General features: G+C 39.5%; 1 protein-coding gene across 3 annotated transcripts in view; it reads right to left on the reverse strand.

Moving 5' to 3' along the window:
* Window positions 1–16,506: 16,506 nt before the first annotated feature.
* The window catches only part of LOC109421651 (myosin-VIIa), a 98,608-nt gene continuing 89,848 nt past the window's right edge, over window positions 16,507–25,266 (reverse strand). For all 3 annotated transcript variants that reach the window (XM_019696171.3, XM_019696167.3, XM_062849732.1), the window contains exons 9-11: window positions 18,071–18,217; window positions 17,655–17,775; window positions 16,507–17,596 (exon numbers count right to left, since the gene is read on the reverse strand). In XM_019696171.3, the coding sequence (XP_019551716.1) occupies window positions 17,390–17,596; window positions 17,655–17,775; window positions 18,071–18,217 (475 nt within the window). In that variant the 3' untranslated portion in view covers window positions 16,507–17,389. The remainder of the gene's footprint in view (window positions 17,597–17,654; window positions 17,776–18,070; window positions 18,218–25,266) is intronic.

Below are 25,266 nucleotides of genomic sequence, written 5' to 3' on the forward strand. Positions count from 1 at the left end.
TATTTTCACTGAGAAACAAAACTAGACCATAACTCCCGATTAAACTTCCAACCACCACGAAACTTGTGTATAGTAATCAATTGGAATACTTACCATCTGTTCCATTTGATCATTTAGTTGAATTTTATGTTTGATATTAGAAATTGATTATTTTACTATGTTCAAGAAAATACTCATGACAGGGAATCGAATGAAAAAAGAGAGGCATTCAACTGACAATGAATGTGGCGAAACAAGAATGAGAAAATGAGAATGTCTATTTTCATTTTGAGTCTTCGAATTTTTTACACTCTGCTTTGGAGTGTTTTCTGGAGGAATTCCCGGAATATTTCTTGTAGGAATTCCTGGAGTATTTTCCGGATTAATTCCTAGAGAAATTCCTATGGTTATTCCTGGAGGAATTCCTGAAGGATTTACTGAAGTACTTGCTGGACGAATTTCCGGAATATATCCTGGAGGTATTCCTGGACGGATTCTTGGAGAAATTCTTAGCAGAAGTTTTGGAGGAATACCTGGAGAAATTTGCTGGAGGAATTCTTGGAGAAGTTCCTGTTGGGATTCTTGAAGGAATTCTGGGAAGAAGTCTCGGAGCAGTTCCTGGAGAATTACCTGAAAGAATTCTCGGAGGAATCCCTGGGGTTGAAAAAATCCTTGGATATATTCCTGGCGAAATACCTGAAGGGATTCTGGGCAGTAGTCTTAAAAGAACCCCTGTTGAAATTCTTGGGGAAGGCCATGCAGGATTTTTCAGTGGAATTACTTAAGGGATTCTTGAAATAATTCTAGGCAGATGTCTTGGAGGAATTCCTGGATGAATTCTTGGAGATATTCCTTGGGGAATTCTTAGAGGACTTCCTGGTGGAGTTCCAAGAAGAATTTATTAAGAAATACCTGAAAGAGATCCTGGAGGAATTCCTGCAGTAATTCCAGAATGAGTTTCTTGAGGAATTTCGGGAGGAACTTTTGGCGTTATTCCTCAACAGTTTTCGGAAGTATTTCTGAGGAAATCCCTGAAGGAATTCTCGGAAGAATTCTTAGAGCTATGTCAGGAGTTTTTTTTTTTTTTGAGGAATTACTAAACGTTTCCTGAAGGAGCCTAGAGGTGTTCATGGAAGAATTTGGGGAGGAATTTTTTATAAACTTTCCAAAAAAATCCCTGGAAGCATTCCTGAAAAAGTTCCTGAAAAATTTATTCACGAATTCCTAGAGGAATTTCTGGAGATATGCCTGAAAATAATCTCGCATGAACTTCTGGAGTAGGCTGATACAAATTATATTTTGACTTTTTGTCTCCCCCCCCTTCAAAAAATTTTGGCTGGATTTTGCATTTTGAGGGGGCAAATGAAAAAATATTTATCAAAATTTCGGGGTTTGGTGACAATTCTTTAACAAATCCGATGAGTTTTAAATATTTTTCAGATTAAATGCTTTATTATTTTTATCCCTCCCTCGACCAGCCAAAGAGTGGTGGGACAAAAAGTGAAATAAATATTTGTAACGGCCTAAGTTTCGGACAATTTACCGGAGGTTTCGGGAGAAATTCTTTGAGGATTTTCTAGAGACATTGCTTGAGAGCTTCTTCGAAAAAACCATAGACGAATTCTTGGAGGAACTCCTGGAGAAACTTTTGGAGGAATTTCTGGAGGAATGTTTGGAGAATTTCTAAGCAGAAGTCTATCAGGGATTTCTGGAGAAAATGTTGGAGGAATACCTACAGGGATTCTTTGAGGAATTCTTGGTAGAATTTTTAGAGTGATATCTGGAGAAATTTTTGAAGAAATTCCTGCTGGAATTCTTGAAGGAATTCTTGGAGAAATTCCTGGAGGGATTCTTGTAGGAATTTCTGGTAGAATACTTAGAGGAACTCCTGGAAGAATTTTCGAGGAATTTCTTGAAAAATTCCTGGAAGAATTCTTCCACGATTTCTTTGAGGAATATCTGGGAAGATTATTTGTGGAATTCTTGGCGAAAGTGTTGGTAGAATTCCTGAAGGATTTTTTGGAGGAGCTACACCGATAAAGTAAAGAGATTCAGTAGAGCATAGGAGCTTGAAGGTCTTTATTCCAGATCAATTTAAATGACCTATATCACCAAGTGAATGTTGCTTAGTTATCAGAATTGCACTCCGAGGCTCTAAGAGTAGCGTAGATTATATTCTACGAGCATTCGGTACAATAAAAATATCATAGGCGAAAATTCCCAATTTTAGCGTGACGTACTTAATGAATGCTCCCTTATAACACACATATGCTGTGGATCCGAATAGTTACGTGGTTTAAAACAGTCTTAATTAGTGTTCTACATAGGAGAATTACTGCAGTGTCGAACCCTGTATGTAAGTGTACAATCCCTATCAACACTCTTCCGTATAACTATCGAACCCCCGCCTGGTAGAAAGCTCTAAGAAAAGATCCCATCATCGGTTATGGATTAAGACCACGCATCGTGACCCGGGTGGGAAAAAGTCACCCAGTCAGACAGACAGATATGTATGCCTGCTGCACCGCCGCCGGTTGGAGAATGGAAAACTCTGACAAGGCCTTTTCTCTCCACGCAAAGGCGAGCCTCTTTGGGCACAGGAGACCCATCACACTGAACGCATCTTGAACAAGCGTTGATAGACACAATTCTACATGTCCCATTCACGGTGCTCTGATTTTCGCGGGAATTTTCCCTCCTTCGTCTGCGGCTCCGAGAACCGAAGACATTGCATATTTTAAGGTACAATCAGCTAACAGAGAAAACTGAGACGAGGAGGGGGTTTTAAAAGGCATTGAATGCGGTACATAACAAGAAAGAGCACAAGGTGATAATCATAATGAATTGGAAAACAAAAGCAACTTATCTGGTCGGGTGGGTGAGGGAAAGTGGGAGGACAATCTGCGCGGCGCGCTGAGTGCCCCGAGTGAACTGAATCGGAACGCGATCACTGGATTCACCTGTGAGCAAGAGGGGGAGATCCAAGGTGCTCTGGATTAAATTATTTTTTATTATGCGTGGGAAATGATCTCGTTTTTTTTTTACTGTTGCTTCCTTTTTCTTCACAGCGCTTTTCTTTCGGACCTCTCGCTGGGTGAAGTTTCCCATGGAGGGGATCTTCAGTTATAATTTTTCGAAAAAATATTGGCGTTATGTAAATCACAGTTTCATGATAATTCTTGCTTTAGCCAGTTTCTCATTGTTCTTGCGTGTCGCGTTTTTACCCCGCTTGGCTCTACCTATTTTCTCGCTCGACAGTTTCCTTTCGCTCATTTCTTTTCCCGATGGCATCGCTTTCCTGTGTCTCTTCCGTCTTCGGTGCTCTTCTTCTTCGACTTCAATGGGTGGGAAGCGTAAGAGATGGTACCGACACTGATACCACCGGGACGGAGGAACCCACCTCAAGAAGTTACTTCCGACCGCGATTGCACGATGGATGGCAGTAGATCGCTGGATCGGAGCGAGGTAAGTTCTAGTTCCGCACAAGTCGGAATCCGGATGGGCGAGCCTGGAGCTGAATCATCACCGAGAAATTAGGCTAACTCGGTGTAATTGGATAACAAGGAGGAAGTTGTGGTCATTTCGATAAAGATTTTCCGGATGTGAAGTGAAAAGCGTACGCTGGTGTGATATTGTAACAGTGCAACAACAGTGGTGAAGGATATCGGCATACGACTAGAGCTAATTGGAGAGTTCCTGAATAGTGTTGTGAACCTTCATGAAATCTTTGATTAGGTCTGGTCGTGGCGGTTTTCAGCATATTGAACTCTAGTTAGGTGAATTACAAATGAAAATATAATATAATAAATTGTTAGTGTATGGATGAATACAGAGTCAAACTGATCTCATTATAATCGCTACGTTGGAGTGCCTGAGTTTTACAGATACACGTATTTCGACTACTACCTCAGTGTAAATTGTCCTTTGAAGAAGTCATCGCATTCACCCCGCGTAACTATTTGGAGCCTGAAATTTTCCAAGCGTTATTGTACTGTTTTGCTAACGTACACAGAAAAAAAATATGTAATTAAAATTCAACGAGAAATCATGCACATAAAGGGAATGCTAGAATTAGTGCACTTTAACATGGGATGTAATGTAAAATTACATTACCTTCATGTAAATTTCCGCCAACCATCGCGTAAACCATCATGGACACCACCCGATTACGCGACTATTAGCGGAAATTTACACGAACGTAACGTAATTTTACATGATATCTCATGTAAATATGCACTAACTCTAGCATTCCCTTTATGTGCATGATTTTTCGCTGAATTTTACATGATTATTTTTTTCTGTGTATTTCTGAAGTTTCGTTGCCTGAAAACATAAAAATGACAAAAGATGGTGAATGATATTTTTCTCGGATGTTCTTGGTCATCCAAACTGTCATTGACTTTACATCATGAAGTCAACGCGTGTAATAGTAACATTTTACATCATACAAGGCTGTGAAATGTAACCAATCATGTCCTGTGACTCGTCTGAAAGCTTATCAAACATTTAAATATCAATGGCGATGTTCCAGGTCATCCAAACTATTATTATTGGATCTACAGCGACAGGAGTTTATTTTTTGGTTGCATAGAGTTATGCTACACGATCGATTAGGCTTATAGGAGCTCATAAAATATTAACAGATACTATGGGTAGTACGGAATATTCAAGATCATCCTAACTGTTCTGCTATTCCAAATATGAGATCAACAGCAGTATAAAAAAAAATCTACTTTGAGTTACGCAACATTACCAACCGTAAGTACTGTATCTCCTGGCAGCTCAAGAGACAATGACATATTTACAATATTTCCAGCAGAATCAGAAACTTTTTAAAGCTTCAGAACTAGAAGGTGAAGACAATAATACTCCCATTATATAATCCTGCAAGGGGTCTCCAGTATGTCTTATAGACAAGGCTTTGGATCGCCAATACGGAAACGGCAAGTTTGATTTTTCTTGACTTCCCTGGGCATATAGTATACAATTGCGGTTGCCTCACATGATACAAATTCATAGAAGGTCTGGCAAAGAAAGCCCTTAAATGATAACAGTGGATGTGTACAAATAAAACAGAAGTCTCTCCAGGTATTTTCTTGAGATTTTCTTCAGGAATATCTCTAGGAATTCTTCAGAAATTTATCCTAGGAACCCAGGGGTCTCTTTTCAAATTTCTCAAAAATATTCTTCAAAGATTTCTACACTGGAAGCTCCATTTAGGTGATGAGTCTGTGGTGCACATATAGAATTTTCACCTGAATGGAATCATTTTATTACTTGGATTGATGTCAAGAGTTCAAAGGAGTTTAAGGAGAGTGGGTGGCTAAGAGAAGTTTCAGAGGGGATTCAGGGGGCTTCCTAAGGAGTTTTAGGAATATTTCAGAAGTGCTGCAAGGCGTTTCGAAGGGGCTTCATAAGGTTTCAGGGAGATTATCGGGGACTGCAGAAGAGCTTCAGAGTGGTTTCGGAGAGGTTTCAAGGCCCCCAGAGAAGGTCTGTGGGGGAGTTTCAGGAGGCTTCATAGTGTTGCATAGGGGTCTAAGAAGGCTTTAAGGCTACTTTTGAAGCGTTTAAAACTATACCAGTTGGTTTTGGAGGGGCTTCACAAACTCTCAGGTGAGCTTCAGGGATTTTCAGAGTGATTTCAGAGGTGTTTTAAAACATATCAAACATCAAAGCTTTCAGATGAGCTTCAAGGAGGTCTCTGGGAAGTTTCAGGGGCAAACAATGCATATGAATGGTTTTTAAGGCATTTTGGAGCTTTTTGAGGGTTTCACAGACTGTCAAGTGAGCTTAAGCTGAATAATTATTCATAAACTACGTAGACTCTTAAGGGTGGAGGAAGTGGGGTTGTGTTTGGTCTAAATCTACGCACTACACAAATTACGAAAATTTTGTATGGACAAATGTCTACGAGGGAGGAGGAGGGTGAAGGCTGAGATGGTCAAAAAAAAAAGTCTACGTAGTTTATGGACAGGGTCTAAAGAGATTTGTTGAACATTTCCTTTGAGATTTCATCCAGAAACTCCTTCACAACTTGATCTAGATATTGGATAATAATTGCCCTAGAAATTTCTTCAGGAATTTTTTTTGAAAGATCCCTCTAACAGTTTCTTTGAAGTCTTCCTACAGAAACTTCTTCAATTAACTCTCCAAATCAGTTTTTTTTCTGGTATTCTTTCACAGTTTTGTCTGGAGATTCTACAAGTAGTTCGTTGGAAAAAAAAAATCCATGAATGTCTTCAGGGATTCTTCAGAGATTCTTCTAACATTCCTTCTCAGATTCATCTATAGGTACCCGGAATTCCATCAAATATGCAAGCAGGGATTTATCTAGAGATTTCTCCAAAAATAACACCAGGTATTAGTTCAGAGATTCCTACAGCGACTCCTGTTTCCGGAATATACTTATGTATTCCTGCAGGATCACTCCAAGAACCCTTCCTGCTAATTCTTCCAAGGATCCCGTCAGAGATTTCTCTAGAAATTCATCCAGAGATTTATTCAAGTTGTCCTCCGGATATTTCTCCAAAGATTTCTCCCGAGAGTCCACAACAGATTAAATGTATTTGTATTTATTCAGTAAAACATGCACTGCTGCATAATTGTCCCATATTAATAGGGATTACCATAAAACATGGGACAATAGTTGTACACGGCAGTAGACGGAACTACAAATCAACTCAAACTTAAGTTGGTTTGGTGCGATCTCGGTATTCTGTGGAATTACTCAAATTTGCGCCAAACAGCGATAGTGGTGAGTAAGTAGTTGCCTTTTTTAACGCAAATTTGGATTAAGTCAAGATATCACAAATTTGGATTCTTTCACGGAGCAGCATCGGATGTGTCGGTGCTTTTGTCATTTTTCATGTCTTTATTATCGAGGCTTTCAGCCCAAGGCTGGTTCGTCTCCATCTTCTGTCATTGTTTTCGACAACAGACTCTGATAGAAATTTAGTGAAGGATCCCTTCAGTGATTCATTCAGTAATTTATCAATGAATTTCAACGGAATTTATACAGATTCCTTTACGAATTCCAGAAATTGCCAATTCATCCAGATATTTCTCTAGAGAATCTTCAAGGGACTTTTCCAGGAATGTTACTAGAGATTTCTCCAAACTTTCAGTGTGGATATTGCTCCAGGAATTCAAATTGTCCATGTGAATTTTTCAGGAACTAATCCAATAATTCATTCTGGAGTTCTTTTGGGCTTTTGGCTTTTTATCAGAAATTCTTTCTGTGATTCTATTGTTTTTTTTTCTCTCAAATTCCTCTTGAGATCCTTTTAAGAAATGCTTCAATTTCTTCATAAACTCTTCCAACAAACACTTTTGAACTCATTTAGAGAATATTTCAGAAATTCATAAATTGTTTATCGTTTTTCAAGGAATTTCTCCAATGATTACTCTAGATAGTTTCCATGAAGTTCCTCATGTGTTACGTCAGGGTCCTCCAGCCGTCTCCCCACATATTCCCCCAAGAATTCTGTGAGGAAGAGGCGCTTCGTATGGCCTTGAAATGAATTGTTCTTCAGCTATCTCTACCAATATTTAAGCTGCATTTGCTTCTTGATATTTGTGAATGGTGATACTGTCATCAATAGCAGTTTATACTATCTCCTATCAATCATGTTACATGAAAACTACATTACAAAAAAAATAAGTCCCCCAAAACTTACTAAAATAATTAATAGATAACTAATCACTGAGGTTTTCGATTAGAATGCAATAATCAACAAAATTGAAATTGGTTGGTAGAACGTTTTTCCATAGTAACTGCATTGAGCATATGCGTACAGACTCGAGTTTTAACCAAATGAACCCACGCTTTTGAAAGATGGAGGTATAAAATCTGATTACGAATCGAATAAACGGTCTGGAGTAGTTTAGTTTTTAAACCTGACCCAGTCAGTTTTTTGGAATTAAGTTTTTTCGGTCCCCTCTAGTGTCCATAATAACAGCTGTGCAAAATTTACGTCCCCATATTCCACATTACCATAGATATTGGTATGATACATAGTTTGGAAAACGTACTTTTTGCTGATGATGAATTTGGGGTTGTTAGTGGAAGTAAGTAAAAAGAAAACCAGGTTATGAACTGTTCCTTTTAATTCCACTAAAAATTTGCATCCTTTGACAGATACGTATTTTGACCTCAACTGTTAGGTCGTCTTCAGTGTCTTGTGATTTACTCGACTTTTTTAAAAGTACTTTTCGCATTTATTTTATAATTGATTTCAATTTGTCTAGAACCATATAACTAATGATGTTAAATTATAGCGTAGGATAGGAATTTTGTAGAAAACCGGAAAGTGATCTGATGCTTGTGGAAAAATATAGCTTTAGTGAGATTGATCAGTACGTTGTTACTTTTATCACGAGTATCGCATCCATTTGCGATCTTCGACAAAGTTTTTTGGCACATCCAAGGCAATGTTTATTCATCATCAGTTACACGTTACATAGTTCAATAAAATTTCAAGCCCCTTATGAGAAAGGATAAACAGTTGTTTTGTAATATAAATAATATAGATCAAAAAAGCTTCGTGCCGGTTGATACATTCAAATTTTATTTTTCTCATGCAACATTGCCTCACAATAATGTATATACTTGGCTATATTTTGTTACCACTAAACCTGAACTAAAAAAAGCGACGAACGGCCATCATAACGCTCGTACAACCTTACGCATGAGCTACCACGCGTGGCGAAACTCCTCCCACTTATTGTGCTTCCGCGAGTAAATTTTCCCACCTAGGTATTTCTATTATTGCACTACTCAATTCACCTCTGCTACCTTTACCACTCAACGAGCTCAACAAACTACCATGACGCTCCATCGCATCGTCGGCTTCTCGTCGAAGAAAAACCTCTGATTGGGGAAGAAGCTACACACTCGCATCTAGGTAGGTATGTATGTCTTAATCACAGTTCGCGAGCTAAGTGATTGCGATGCAAGAAGAAATGAACAACACTCAGCTCAACAGAGGAGAAGAGGTACCTTTAAATAAGAACAATCGAGCTAAATAATGTGGCAAGATTTTCACACACTGATTGCATTTCACAAACGATTGCTGAATAGCAGTGGCAATTCAATGAAACCACCCGCCCGTTCGTTCGTTCGTTCGGGGCAATTGAGTAACCTCTCGGGGGTTGTGGCGATGATGGGGCTTCCAGGTTATGAGTTCATATAGGAAGGAATGATGACGAAGGTAGGTATCTTTCAGCCAAGGGGGCTTTGACGATGGTGTGTTATCTCCGAACGAAATATTTTTTATATTTTTTAGTACTTTTGAATTGGTGAATTGCCAGGTTCATTTTCAATCAACTAAATGAAAATGATTATATTTTGGTGCTGCTTCAGGCAAACTGGTGAGCATGACCATCACCCATGTAACAATCCCATTGCTGATTGATTTTGTATAATTTTTATAAGTGTTTTATTACAGCGTTTTATTAAGAGTTAATTTCAGCATTGAAGCTGCAAACATGAATGCTGCTATCAATAATTGGTGTATTCGTCGAATTTGACTTTCCTCCCCAACAACAGCAATAGCCAAAACTCGAGTTGACTATGAGACACTGAAAACGACCTTACAGTTGAGGTCGAAATATGTATCAGTCAAAAGAGGCAAATACTTAGTGGAATTAGAAGTAACAGTATTCAACCCGATTTTCTTTTACTTTCAAAACTCGCAGTTTTATGACCATTATTATAAAACCATTAATGAAAAGTTTTGTAGTATACATACTTGAAGCTATCCATAAAGTGTTTCATGGTGGCTTGTCAGTCTTGATAAAAGTAAAACAGTAAAAGTAAAAGTAAACACCGCATCCAGCTCATTTTAAAAGCTTTACCTGATAATACGGTATGTGAAAAACTTGTGCGGCTAGACCAGCTCTACAAGAAAGTCACAGAAAACCGTTTTTTTTTCGAATATTTAAGATAAATGTCACGGACTACCTTCGAAAAATGCCAATGATATGCATGATATTCTTGTTAGTTAACATTGGTGTGTATCTGAATTGATCCATTGAAACAAAACGTAGATAATCGAATTTTTCTAATGATTTTGGATCACCCTAACAGTAAAAAATACACAATTATAGTTAATTTAAATACATACTAATGCATGATTTAAGAACTCCCAAATTAAAAGTTAAATTAAAATCTACGTTCAAAAACACATCATGATAGCTTATCCCAAGTAGCAAAATTAATTTTATAATGCTTTTGAAGAATTCTTCAACACCTGTTCTTTAAAACCAAACATAAACCAATTTGATCTGCATAACGACATCAACTCAACCATAAACCCCTTATAAGACTAAAGAGGCCCATCCTAAGACGCTCTTGGAGAGTTGATTTTAAGATTCTCTTAAAACTTGTTGTACTTCCCAAGAAGTACAAGGCGAATTGCTCTCTCCTTGTAGAGCTCTTCAAGTGCACAATAAAACGCTAATAAATTTGTCAGCTTCTGTCACTGCTGCAGCTTTTTTCTTGGAAGATAAATTAAATTGAATCAGAAAAAGCACAATGAATATGATACATAATTATATTCGAGATAGAGTTCTTACTCAAATTGGGAATATTTCCGTAGTGTAACAAGGTGGTCTACTGCCAATGAAAATTCATCGTCTATATGTTGCAAGATACTTCCAAAAAATGCAACGTGCTTCGAAAGTAATGCAGAAATAAAATATTTAAAATTATTATTCCAAGTCATGGGAGCATTGTTGATGAGTTTTTTCAACATGGCTTCCATTGAAATCCAGCGAGACGTCATTAATTATCATTGGTTTTAATCAGCTTCACCATAAAATCGTCTTAAACTCCTTTCAACTCAAGCAAGAGTTAAAAGCGTAGCCCAAGAGTACTGAGATTTATAACGTTTTTGGCAAAGGTTTATATGCAAACTCCGCCGAGAACGTCATAAATCTTGTAAGCGAAATGGTAAACAAACAAATTATCGCACCGCGGTGAAATGAGAGCCAGCAATTAAAATAGGCCGCCTCGTCCGGTAGACTTTACAGCAGCCCGGTTCCGTCGACAGGCCACCTTTCCCGAAAACCGACCTCGATGCGGTAGAGTGCATTTTCCTCCGGTCAGCTTTTCCAACAGGTAAGTAGTTATTTATTTTCACAATGTCCATCATGGCCTGCGGGCTGATGAATAAATCACCGATTGCACGGGAATCGATGTCCTGGATGACCAAATAAACATCTTTGCGGATGCTGCAATCGGAGGAATTTAGCACTGTGCCGCGTCAAGGTCGGTTATCAGGATGGGTGCTCTTGATTGGCAGCGGTAATAGATCGATGAAAATCAAAATCGAATGCTTGAGTTTTTTTTATTTTTCACTGTTCTAAATCAAAACCAGTTGCTCTAGCTCAAAAAAGATCATTTCAAGATTACTACAAGAGCCTTTTAAAACTGACATTAAGTTCAACAGTTCTTGTTGTGTTTATAGTTTTATGCAATGAGTCGAAAGTATTCTTGGAGATGTTCTCAAAACGACATATTGATGAAGAATAGTTGTGCTCAGGTAAAACTACGATAAGATTAACTAGAATACGTAATGCTTTGATAAAACCGTTATAAAAATATATAAAACCAAATAGAATCAAGATTATTGTTACTTGGGATATTATCCATTGCTTTTTACATGCTTCCCATAGCCAGCAGATTTCAAAATTTTGAACCACTCTAATGTAGTAAAATCAAAATATATGAAAAGTTCCATATCAGAAACAGATTGAGGGCACTAAAATCATCATAACCTGTGAATTTTGGCCAATTCGGATAACATTTGAGGATTTGTCCGACCTTTGTATAGAGGCCCGCCACTGTGCTATCGACCGGTGGCACTTGTTCAGAGTTTCATGTCGAGAGATCGTTATTTATTAGATTTTTCGTGTCTCGTCTCACAAGCTCCTACTGTGCCATAATGTGTTTTCAGAAAATTGGAATTTATTTACTTGGTTCAATCACCGCATAACTTTATCATATTTTTTTTTATCTATGACTTTAACACTATTCGAAGTAGTATTCGTCCAACTAGGGTCTGGGACTATTTGGGTAAAGGGAAACTATGTTGGGCACTTGCTGCTATAACTCAGTCAATTACAAACCAATTGACTTGAATTTTCGTACCTGACTAGATACTGTACGTATTTCACCCTATCCCAAAAATCAAGTCAATTGGTTTGAAATTGACTGAGTTATAGTAGCAAATGCCCAAAATAGCCCCCCCCCCTGCCAAAATGGTGCCAGACCCTTCTATTCTTTAGCCGTTCAAGACCACGATGTTAGGCCAGAGGATCGTCGTTCGGATTGTGTTGTTCAAAAATGGCCCTATGTTAATTTGAATTAACGGTTTCAATTCAGATTGATATCTCCTCCTGGACTTTACTTACATGCCATGCCATCGATTCAATTAAGTAGGATTAGGAAGTTGACGATCTTTCAATCACGACGAAGACTCAAATTTTGGTAAGTAGGGTATCGGGATGCTTCGTTGGTATAGTCCCCTCGTTCGTCCTATCTTAACGTTAGCCAAAAACAAATACGCATAACTGGCGATCGGAAAAGCTATGCGACAAACAATTGTAACATTTCGTTTCAATTTTAACACTTTCGAGCATTAAAATTGAATGAAAATGTCACTTTGTTTAGCTTTTGTAGATGCCATGATCCTTCGGCTTAGTGGGTAGTACACATGATCATAAATGGCATGATTTTGCGACATTTCGAATTGACTTATCGATAACTGAATATTTGGTACAACGGTCAAAGACGCTATTTTGAACTTGTATATTTGTTTTCAACGAATAATAACTATTTTACAAATTAAATGTGGGCCGAATATTGAGGACATTTTTTTTTTTCACTATGTACTAAAATCTCGGCCCATCAGTAAAGTAACGTCAACAACACCGAAAAAGTGACGTCAACAACATTGCTTGCCATGAATCAGAAAGAACGAATAGGAAAAAAAGATTTTGTGTGCGGTGACTGTAAAAATATAACACTTACTAAATTAAGAAAGAACTTTAGTTTAAGTGATTTATTTATAGTTATGTGAAAATTTGGCTCCGAAAATGTAATTTAAAAGCAAGATTGGTGAACAAACAGTGATAATACTTCAGCAGAAATATTAAAAAATGAGAGAAAAAGTGGTTTTAGCGCTTGGAAACGTTGGTCAACGTTGTATCCACTAATAGGCCAATTTTTGTACCGTAAACCAACGTTGCATACCATCGCATCGACCCTTTTCAACGTAATTAAGTAAGTTCTTGAATATTTACGCTAGTTTACTTCCAATTGAAGAAACATGCACCGCCTAGAGCACGTGATAGGGTCAACACATAATTTCTAGTGCTATTAATTCACGAGTTATAGTCAAAATTGCCATAGGTCAAGGAATGGTACATATACCCTACTTACTTGATACTTAATGAGCTACAACCAGTCGCCCTGAACGTTCAGAGTCCTCAGGTAATCCTCAGCTGCTTGAAGCCAACGTTTGTGTGGCCTTCCACGAAGCCGAGGGCCCCTTGCCGGTTCTTCACTGAATATGATTTTAGCATGTTGTTCCTCCGGCACACCAGCTACGATCCCAGCCCACCACAGAAGCTTGTCATGTTTTATTAGATTCACTTTATTCTTCTTTTTATGTATGTACATACTTGGTACAAATCGTAGTTCATGCGATGCCGCCAGACAGTGTTGCAAAAATTCTTCTCATTCATTTGAACAGTAATCAATAAATCTTTTGAGTCGTTTTTGCTCCTAGTCATGTTTTAAACGATTTCATTCAATCAGAGCATATTTCAAATGAGAAGCGAATCTTGAATCAATTGAATGGATTGGCACTCAAATGACTAGCTGAACACGAAACACAAAAAACCTTGCGGATTTCCACCAGATTACAAAATTATCGTATTTCGGATCAAAGTCAAGTACGTCACGAACGATTACACATTTAATTTGCAATCCGTATACTTGAATTCGATCCGTCAAGCGTCATACAGACTTAATCTTTGCGCTGAATTGAGAAATGTTATTCTTCTGTAGTTTGCGCAGTCGATGCCTTTTCTTGCATCCTTGCATCTACTTTAGTCATCTAATGGCAGACTTTATTGGCACCTTGTCTAGCGTTGGAGGTACCAAAGCCTGCCCGTCGTCGTCGTGTCGGGTTCTGTCTGTCGCTCTTCCATTTCCACCGTTCAACAATACCTCGAAGTGCTCTCTCCTCCTGGCAGCCACCATTGTTTCGTCTGTCAGCAAGTTTCCATCACGGTTATTGCACATGGCGGGAAATGTGCTGATTTTCTCCGCACGTTATCGACAGTTTCATAAAACCTCCTCATATCATTCTGTTCCATACTCTCTTCCAATTTCCTCATGTTTTTTTTTTCCTTTTTGCGATGGATTCATTTTTCGGCTACTCTTGCTTCCTTATATCACTCCTTGCTCTGCCGAGTCCTCGACACCAGCATCCGGCTTCTGGCATCGTTTTCTCGTTCGTTACCCTCTGGCACTCCTCGTCGAACAACCCGTTTCTACGTTGTCTTTGAGCAGTGCTCATCACCTCCCGCGCCGCCGAACTCGAAGCTTCACGGATAGACTCCCCCAAAATATTGAGATTATCGTTGGTCTCATTTATCCGCTTGTTCAGCTTCTGGTGATAGTCAACTACCGTACCGTACGCTGAAAAAAGCTGGATGTTGAAACGTTCCTAGAGTCTGGCATGGTTGATAATCAAGCTCCAATCTTACCAACTACGATGCAATATAGTGATCTGAGTCCATATTGGGACCCCTAAACATTAGTAAGTACAATATGCATAAACAGATAAATAAATTCAGATATTATCGTGTATGCTGTATTTTTTTTTTCATTCTCTTAAAGATTATCCGAAATCCTTGAAAATTATACTCTTGTATTACACTAAAAGCTCTCTTGTATTACACTAGAACCATTTTAGTCGGGTTGCTATCCAACATCCTAATGACGTGACCTGTCCGCCGTAGCCTCCCAATTTTCATTCGCTTTCTCCAAGTCCCGTCTGCACTCCGCCGTAGATGGTACGCAACACCTTTCGTTCGAAAACTCCAAGGGCGCGTTGGTCCTCTGCACGTAGGGTCCATGTTTCGTGCCCATAGAGGACGACCGGTCTAATCAGCGTTTTGTAGATAGCTAACTTCGTGTTACGGTGAACTTTATTCGATCGTAGAGTTCTGCGGAGTCCAAAGTAAGCACGATTTCCTGCCACAATGCACCTCTGAATTTCTCTGCTGGTGTCGTTGTCGTCGGTTACCAGTGAGCCCAAGTACACGAATTCTTCAACCGCCTCGATTTCATCACCGTCGATATAAATTCGGGGTGGCGGGCGCGGTGATTCCTCCCTGGAGCCCTTTGCAATCATATACTATGTCTTCGACACATTAATGACTAATCCGATTCGCCTGGCTTCACTTTTTAGTCGGATGTACGTTTCCGCCATCGTCTTAAATTTACGAGCTTTAATATCAATATCATCAGCGAAACTAAGCAGCTGAACGGACTTCGTGAAAATCATCCCACTCGTATTTAACCCCGCTCTCCTTATTACACATTCTAACGCAATGTTGAACAGCAAGCACGAAAGAACATCACCTTGCCGTAACCCTCTGCGAGATTCGAAGGGACTCGAGAGTGTCCCTGATACTCGAACTACGCACATCACTCGATCCATCGACGCCTTGTTTAATCGTATCAGTTTATCCGGGAATCCGTATTCGTGCATAATCTACCATAGCTGTTCTCGATCGATTGTATCATACGTGGATTTGAAATCGATGAACAAGTGATGTGTGGGCACGTTGTATTTGCGGCATTTCTGCAACACCTAGCGGATGGCGAACATTTCGTCCGTTGTAGCGCGTTCACCCATGAATCCAGCCTGATATTGTCCCACAAACGATGACATTCTACAGAAATTTGATTTGGTATTTTTGGTATTTAGTAGTGAATTAAAATTCAACCATCGCGCAACAATAACGACAATGTCGCAACCTGAATTTGTTGCGACATTCTACATTCTATCCAATGCGACATAGGTTTGTCCCAACTTGAGAAAAAAAGTGGATAAAGATCATGCAGCACGAGTTTAGAGATTTTTAGGTCTTGCATTGTGATTTTCGAGCGGTAACTTCGAGTCGGTAAACACTACAACGCTGCTGGAGATGTATCATCAAAAAGTTCCGATTTTGGGTTGGTGTAATTGATTATAGTGCGCAACAAATTCAGCTTTCGTTTTGTCTGCAACAAAAATTTTCGGGATCATGTCATTATCTGTTACCAGTTGGGATAACGAGTAATCGCTGCGCCTTCTTTGTTGCTTGTTTTGTGCCTCTTTTGTCTGATAATTTTCTTCACTGGTATTTAGGTAAAAATTACCAAACGCGATTAGCTGTATAGGAGTCGGCAACGCGACCTCTGTTATTCCTGGGTAGGGCTTCACAAGAAAAAAGAGTGTACTCTACATTTTCAATGTATGATTGTTTATTGATCATTTATCGATAATAGTTACGAAGTTATGAATAACAAAATACTAATAAAATTACAAAAATATATTATCCTATCTTAGACAAAAAAAAAAACACCTTGACTCCTTCTTAATCCAACTGCCTCTCAATCGTTCTCTCCCTGTTATTCGCTCTATCATCGCTTGATCCACTCATAAACTCACATTAGCAACAACGGTCAGTTGGCACGGAAGGAGCTGAAATTTTGACGACTATCTTTTTTTTTCTCATAATTGCTGCACCGCCTTTAGAACCTAAACCTAAAACAATAAGCTTGAGACTGCCGACTTTACAGAACCAACACAGAAAATTAACTCTACATTTGAAGCGGGACAGATAAACTGTGAAAGGTGAATAAATAATAGCATTGTGTGGTTTGCGACTAAACTGATACGGAAAGAAGTGATGGCTTTAGCTTTTATGGAAGGAAAATTGTAAGATTTTATGAGAATTCTTGTCACAAAACTGATACCTAGCAGGAACTTCAAAACGGTTCCACGATATTCATTTTTCATTTTAGCTTCTCAAGTCAAGCTGTGACAAAATATGCTCTAATATCAATTTAGGGACGAAAAGAAAGTGATTCTCATTTACAGTTATGCAATTAAATTACCAATTGTTTCTAACAGTTCTAGTTAAATATTTTTACGCCTTTGCATGCTAAAACAAAAAGCAAAGCTCAAAACAAAATAAATACTCATAAGCCTTTAACGAAAGAATCGTTAAATTTTAAAACAAAAAAAAAAGATTGTGTTGCACTTAAACGTCTAACCAAATTCTGAGCTGCTTGCTTTGCGGCTGCTTCATCGATTGATTGAGGCTATCCACCGGAGTTCTCCTACTTAATCCTAATTGTTCGCTGTTTGTTCATATTGGTTAGCATCAGGGATATGTACGAGGTGAGTAGATCGTCCATCTTGTATCCCAGCGATGTTTCGCACAGCAGCTTCGAGCCACGCACCAGGTTTCCGATGGTCATATGGAAGTAGGTATTACCCGAAGACCAGTTGGAGATACGGGTGAATGGATGGGTCACCAGAATGTCCTGCAAAAGAGAAGGGCGTGAATTTGTACATATTGAGGGAGAAATTTATGCACATTACCTTTGAGCTTGGATGGATCAAACTGACGCCATGCTTGTTGATGGCAATCAAAAGCATTTCCGGATAGTTGGGTTCCGTGGTTTGTTTTACTTCGAAGAATGCCGAACCAAATGTGGGCCATCTGAAAATGTTATAAAATTCGTATGAGAAATCAATTAACATTCCCAGTAATGCATTAATTGCAGGGCCGGATCTATGGGGGGGGGGGGCGTGTGGGGCCCGAGCCCCACATTTTAGGGCCCCCCACAAAAACCTTTTTTAATTGCTAACATTAGCTTTATTTTTCATATTGCTCAAGTATTGTTTGAAGATAAGGAAAAACATTTTTGGTCATCTCTCCGAGGGGCCTCCACATCCGCTCAGGCCCCGAGCCCCCACAATCCTTAATCCGGGCCTGATTCAATGGTTGAACTTACCTGTATACAATTTTCAGGAAGGTGACCTTAGCATCTTCGGGAGACATTCCGGCGTCCTGGTTGTACGCTGCCACAATGGATCGTTTCCAGTCGTTGGTTGTTTGTAGTTTGATAAGATCTGATGGGACCAATTCTCGCAACATTTGCCTGAAACGTATGTTGGTCAAATTAATAAAACATAAACTCTGACACACTGACTTCGACTGATCTTGAACAAGTTTTTTTTTATGGAAAAAAGCGGAGGTATCTTCAAGTTTGTAGTGACATCTCAAAGTTGCGGTCAATGTTCACATAAATTTATTAATGATGGGATAAGCTGAGAATTTCAGTTATGCAATAGATTCAGATTTGTAATCGATAGTTTTAAACACATTAAAAAACGCAATTTCATGATAAGATTTAAATTTGTGGCTTAAATCAAGATGGCAGCTAAAAAATCCATATCTAGGCTAGGGGTAGGGTGAGGCGATGCAAGATGGGTCACCTAAGCATGTATCATCATAACTTTGTAAATACAAATTGTTTCGGTTTGTATTCATCCACTACTCTTCAATACATTAGTTTAGTTGGTAACGCATTGTCCATTTAGAATCCGGACGCATGGCACATTTTCTAGCGGCGCTCTGGATGATCACAATCATCATTCTTTTACAGCAGTCTGATTAGAGACTAGTCCTCTTTTAATGGTGAAACTTTCATCGATTTTCTTGCAACGAGTGAAAAGTTATTTCAGATTGAAGACAAGAGAAGGAAAATAATCTTGCACAAACACGTTGAAAATTTAGCGTGTTCAGATACGACAGTCGCGAAAAATGTTGTTATCTCCAAAACCATTAGGGAAGTTGAACCATCTCGGCAGGCTCCTATTTTGGGCACTTTTCTGCTATAACTCAGCCAATTTTGAACCTATTAACTCAATTTTTGGAACGCTATTAGATACGTATTGTACCTAGCCGTGTACAAATTACAAGTCAATTGGAATTGACTGAGTTATAACGAAGAGTGCATAAAATACCGGCCACTGCCCAAGTGGCTCGCTACCCTATGTGTTTTGTGTACAGATGTTGTTAATCGTGCCATAAGGAAGTGTCCTCGGAAGATTGAAGTTTGGGTTCATAGATTAATCTGCCTGAAATTCGAAGATTTGGCAAGAAATTCGAACTCTGGGGATCGTTTTTTGATAACGACCGCGCAGTTGCGGATTCATAATCACTTCCTTTGGAGCGCTATCTTGTCCGTGTTGGTTACAGTTCTTATAGCGCCCACCGTCGATCGACTCTTTTAGAAGCCGAATTGGTTATCCGAGAGCCCAAATTTTGACACGATCACACGAACTTATAACATTACCATTTTTTGCAAAATAAGGGACGGCCTATTGGACATTGATGTCTATTTGACCTAGGAGAGCGGGACTTTCGATGCGTCCCTGCAGAGTGTCTGATATTAGTAAAGCTCTGGCAGTATCTCTACGGGTGGACAGCGGTTCCAAGCGAATCAGCTGACAGCGGCTTTCAGAACTTGGTAAACGATATGGATTGTTCCAAGGCAAACGTCGAAGAGCGTACCTCAAAAACAGTCGTTGGACAGACTCGATCCGGGTTCCAAACAACCGAGCAGTACTCTAGTATGGATCGAGATAGGACACAGTAGAATGATTTAAGGCAATAGACATCCGTGAACTCTTTAGCAGTTCTGAATATGAACCCCAGTACACTCGAAGCTTTCCCGACGATGTAGCAATGCAATGTTTGCTCCTATCAGAGACTTTACACGCCAACGACTTGTGTCCTTGCTCGAAGCACTTGAAGTACGCCTCTGGCACCTCATAGATGCTGAGCGGGCACACCGACCATCCCACTCTAATCTTGCCGACTGCAGTCGCCTAGAAGAAAGAATCCTAGGCTTCCTCCTTGCGGTGTAGCTGAAGTATAGTCAAAACAAAACAGCCATCAACGATGCAGCCGAGAATACCATCGGGAACGCGGAACAACGGAATGAGTCAACGGAATGATTTGTTCGACGAGGAATAGAGATTTTGAGAGAGGAGAAACAGAAACAAAACAGTAGAATATTTCTGGAGTAAAAATGTCACTTGGAAGAGGCAGAGGGCGAGGAAATAGAACTGCTGTGCCAAGAAACATGTAAATTCTATTCTAGCAGAAGCTGAACGCATCGGCAACGTTTTCGAACCGAGAACTGAAATTTGCAGGGATTGCAGCACCTGAATGGCGTGAAGAATGTAGGCATGGGAGGCCAAGGCAACGGAGGAAACGGCTACGGTAGTACAGCAGTGGAAGGAAATAATCCAACTTCCAAGCTGAAAAAAGGTGAGGATATTATTCACTATCTCAAAGCCAACTAAACAGCTTGTATGGATGGTATCACCCCTGAACTCATCAAGATGGGCCCAGAAAAATTAATCAGTCCAAGCAACACGACTTGTTTCAAAGCCAGTAACATCAACCTTAGTGTTATTTATTCACTGTCCGTATTATTGGACGATAAAACACATTTGCTTCTTCTTAGAAACCCAAAATGCGCAGATTCTGAATCGTTATGCAACTTGAATGAGAGGGAATGTTAAAAAATGCGAAAAAGATTTTGTCCAAACTCGAGCCATGGGCACCAGGAGTATTAACTACTCACCTTTCATACTACACTGAACGCTCTGTGAGAGAATTGCTGCTCAACGTACCATAAAAGCTACTGAAGTTACTTGTTACTTGATTGCACCTTCTTGTGACAAAGTTAGAGAACTGTTAAACTGAAAAGACGCGCAAGTTTCTCGCAACACATTTGGAAGATAATATGAACAAACAAATCAGAGTTAGATGTTGCATGACTGTAACATAGCACATTTAATGTAAGGGAACTGTTTTATCACTTATGAGGAATATGTAAACTCCACCTCCACGAATCGTTGTCAAACACGAGGTATTCGGAGATTTCTATGATACAAAACCGAAACTTTACGAAATTCGGAGTTTAAATGCAACTTAATTGCCAAGATGGAAGTTGCGTGTGCTTTCAGTGCAACTCATTTAAACCGAATCATAGAGCCACATTTTGGATGATGTTGCAGGTGCTGCTTGAGCTTGGGATACATATAACAAATGACATTGTCAAGAGCACAAATCTGAAGGACCGAATGTCGGTTGGCGCTGAAAAGTTGATCGATTGGTTACCCGCTGCACAGTGAGAAAAATCGACCCAAAAAACGGATCTTTTAACGCCGCTGGTTTCGGTACGTGAAGTTGACCATTTCTGACGTAAAAAAATACGAGAAATCGATTGGTGCTAATTTCATTCACCGCACGGCACGGGAAGTGGTCCATTTTGCCCCATTTCACCCTTTTTTCATACAAAAATAAAAACAAAATGTACTTTCAAACAACTAACACGACTGTAGATCATTGAAAATAGCTGCAGGTGTAATTAGAAGTTCATAGGAATCATAAGAATACATGAAAGATCCTTTTAAATGCTTATTTTGCCCTATATGCCCCAACAACTGTCACATATTCACAATTTTTCCTAATTATGAATAGATTTTTAATGTTACTGACTTAAAGTTGATTTGTTTGGCATAAACAAAAAGCGGTAGATCGTTTATCACCAGAATAATCTTCGGGAGTTGTCCAATTTGCCCCATTTTGCCCTATTTTCATGGAAAAATGAGATTTATAATGTTTTTATGAAAAACAAATACTGCTATGGAACGTTGAAATTAGTTTTAGGTGCAATTGGAAGCTAACAGTTATCATGCGTATAAATAAAAGATATTTTCCCTATTTTACCCTACATGCCCCTAAAACTGTTGAATAATAACATATTTTGTATGATTATGTAATGTCGCTGGATGCAAAACATGAAGCGCTGGATCATTTTTGATTTATACAAATGCGGTTTATCGATTAATACTACAATCATTCTCGGAATGGTATATATATAGCTGTCCATTTTACCCCAATTTGTCATGATTTTCTCATGTAGTGAATAAATCAATTTGCCCTGATTTTTTGTCAAGTAATGAATAAATTAATTTCCCTTATGAGCATTGGTACTGAAACCAATCTTATCAAAAAGACATATATTTGAATTTTTCTATAATTTCAGCTTTTGATGGGGAACTAAGGGCATAATAAGCATTTTATAAAATATGTCAACTATGCGCTAAACTGATTAAATGGGGCGTCTCAAAGCAAATTATATATATTTTGGATGCCCTATTTAATCAGTCGTGTGCATATTTAGGCATATGGGCTACAAATTAAGATTAGGATTAGTGCTTATTATACCCTGTATTCCCCACCAAAGTCATATGTTTTAACTGTCCTTTCGATTACATTGATTTCAGTAACAAAAGTTCATCAGTTTGGACATAAGCAAAGGGGGGAAATCAATTCATTCATGAGGCGACAACAAATCAGGGCAAATTGGGGTAAAATGGACAGCTATTTGTACCCTCCCGTGAATGATTCTAAACCTTATTGATAAACCATATTTGTATATATAAAAAATGATCTAGGATTTCATGGATTGTAACCAGTAACATTACAAAATAATAGAAAAAAAATGTTATCATCCAGCAGTTTTAGGGGCATGTAGGGCAAAATAAGGAAAATATCTTTCATTTATGCGCATGATAGCTGTTAGCTTCATATTGCAACTAAAATAATTTCAACGTTCCATTATAGTATCTGTTTCTAATAAATGCATTTTAAATCTCATTTTTCTATGATAATAGGGCAAAATGGGGCAAATTGGACAACTACTGAAAATGATTCTGGTGATAACAGATCTAGCGCTTCTTGTTTATGTAAAAAAAAGAAAATCAAATCAGTAACATTAAAAATCCATTCATAATCATGTAAAAATCACAATTTCCAGCAGTTGTTGGGGCATATGGGGCAATATAAGCATTTAAAAGGATCTTTCATATATTGCCCGTTGCGAAGATTTATAGATTCCGACGCAAATAAATGATTAGGCTCATTTTCAGCGTAGATGCATTATAAATGTTTGTTTACAATGCAAAACTATCACCAACTGTGTACTTCACAACGCAGCGTAAAATATTCACCAGGATGCGGTCTGTTTTTATATCTGTGGGCCCACGCGAGAAAAAAACACGCAATTAATTTTCGCGCAGGAGTCTAAACAGGTGGAATCTCCGCAATATGTTTATGATTTCTATTAACCTCTAATTACACCTGCAGCTATTTTCAATGATCTACAGTCGTGTTAGTTGTTTGAAAGTACATTTTAATTCTCTTTTTGTATGAAAAAAGGGCAAAATGGGGCAAAATGAACCACTTCCCGTGCCGTGCGGTGAATGAATTTAGCACCAATCGATTTCTCGTACTTTTTTACGTCAGAAATGGTCAACTTCACGTACCGAAACCAGCGGCGTTAAAAGATCCGTTTTTTGGGTCGATTTTTCCCACTGTGCGCTGGTGGTGACCAATGATCAACCTTTCTTCGCAATCGCAACCCGTCATTTGGTTCTTCAGATTTGTGCTCTTGAAATTTTGAAGTGTGGCTTCGTACCTTAAGGCGTACCTTAAGGCGCGTAAGTGAGCATGCTTCGAAAATCTGCCAGGCAACCAACACGACCCTTTGGAGTGATGCTTGAAGAGTAGTCATGGCCAACATGGTCATGGTCTGTAGAAGATTGTGGAAACGTTGTTCACGCGCTATAATGTAAGACCGTGGGTTCCCGTACCCTATAGCCAAACCAGCCAAAGCGATATCGCCATGGTGGCGAACGACGAGCTCATTGCAATAGCGAAGTCGCTTGAGTGGAACATGGTTCCGGGTCCGGAAGGTATCCCGACAGTAGCCATAAAGACGGCCATTAAGGTGGCCGGTCGGCATACAGACCTATCTGCCTTCTGCATGCCGCCGGGGAAATGTTAGAACGGATCATTCTGTTGGTGCTAATGACTCTGGGCTCTCGGATAGCCAGTTCGGCTTCCGTAAGGGTCAATCGACGGAGGACGCTGTAACCAAAACGACCGAGATAGCGCTCCAAAGGAAGCGATGGGGAATACGCTATTGCGCGGTCGTCCGCTGGGCGTGAAAAATGCGTTCAACAGCGTCAGCTGGGCCTCTATCGAGTGCGCCATACATCACCTAGGAGTCCCGGTTAGCCTATGCCGGATACTGGCGAGCTACATCCGAAATAGGGTGCTAATCTATGACATCGATGAAGGCGAGAGGAGCTACAACAGCACCGCAGGGGTACCTCAGAATTCCTTCCTGAGTCCGATACGTTGTATATGATGGCGTTTTGAGGCCCACACTTCCAACGAGCGTAAAGCTGATCGGCTTTACCGATGACATTACGCTCGTGATATACGGCGAGTGAAAATGGAAATGACAGCAGCGCACGCATAGTGGAAAACTGGATGAAGTCGAGGCAGCTGGCACTCGCGCACCAAAAACGAAAGTGCTGGTAGTAAACACCCGTCTATCATCGATTGCAAGATAGTTCGGGGGCAATATGCAATTCATGGGTGATCGAGCTACAAAGGACCAGGTGTTCGCCATCCGCCAGGTGTTGCAGAAATGCCGCGAATACAACGTGCCCACACAACACTTATTCGTCGCTTTTAAATCGGTGTATGATACAATCGATTGGAATAAGCTTTGATAGATACCGGGATAAACTGATACGATTGATCAAGGCGACGATGGATCGAGTGATGTGCGTAGTTCGAGTATCAGGGACACTCTCGAGTCCCTTCGAATCTCGCAGAGAGTTACGGCGAAGTGATGGTCTTTCGTGCTTACTGCTTCACATTGTCTTAAACGGTGTAATAAGGAGAGCGGAAATAAACACGAGTGGTACAATTTTCACGAAGTCCGTTCAGCTACTTGTTTTCGCCGATGATATCGGTATTATAGTTTGAGACGATGCCGGAAACGCACATCCGGTTTAAGGATGAAGCTAGGCGAATCTGATTAGTCATTAACTCTCCTAAGACAAAGTCAAAGACAAAGAACATGATGGCAGAGAGCTCTAGGGAAGAATTCACGCGCCCGTCAACCTGAATTTCTATCGACGGTGATGGAATCGAGGCGCTTGAAGAATTCGTGTACTTGGGTTTACTGTCGACCAGACCACCGACAACGACACCAGCGAAGAAATCCAAAGATGCATTGTGGCAGGAAATCGAGCTTACTTTAGACTC

This window comes from Aedes albopictus, chromosome 2 (genome assembly GCF_035046485.1).
Source record: "Aedes albopictus strain Foshan chromosome 2, AalbF5, whole genome shotgun sequence".
Taxonomy (NCBI): domain Eukaryota; kingdom Metazoa; phylum Arthropoda; class Insecta; order Diptera; family Culicidae; genus Aedes; species Aedes albopictus.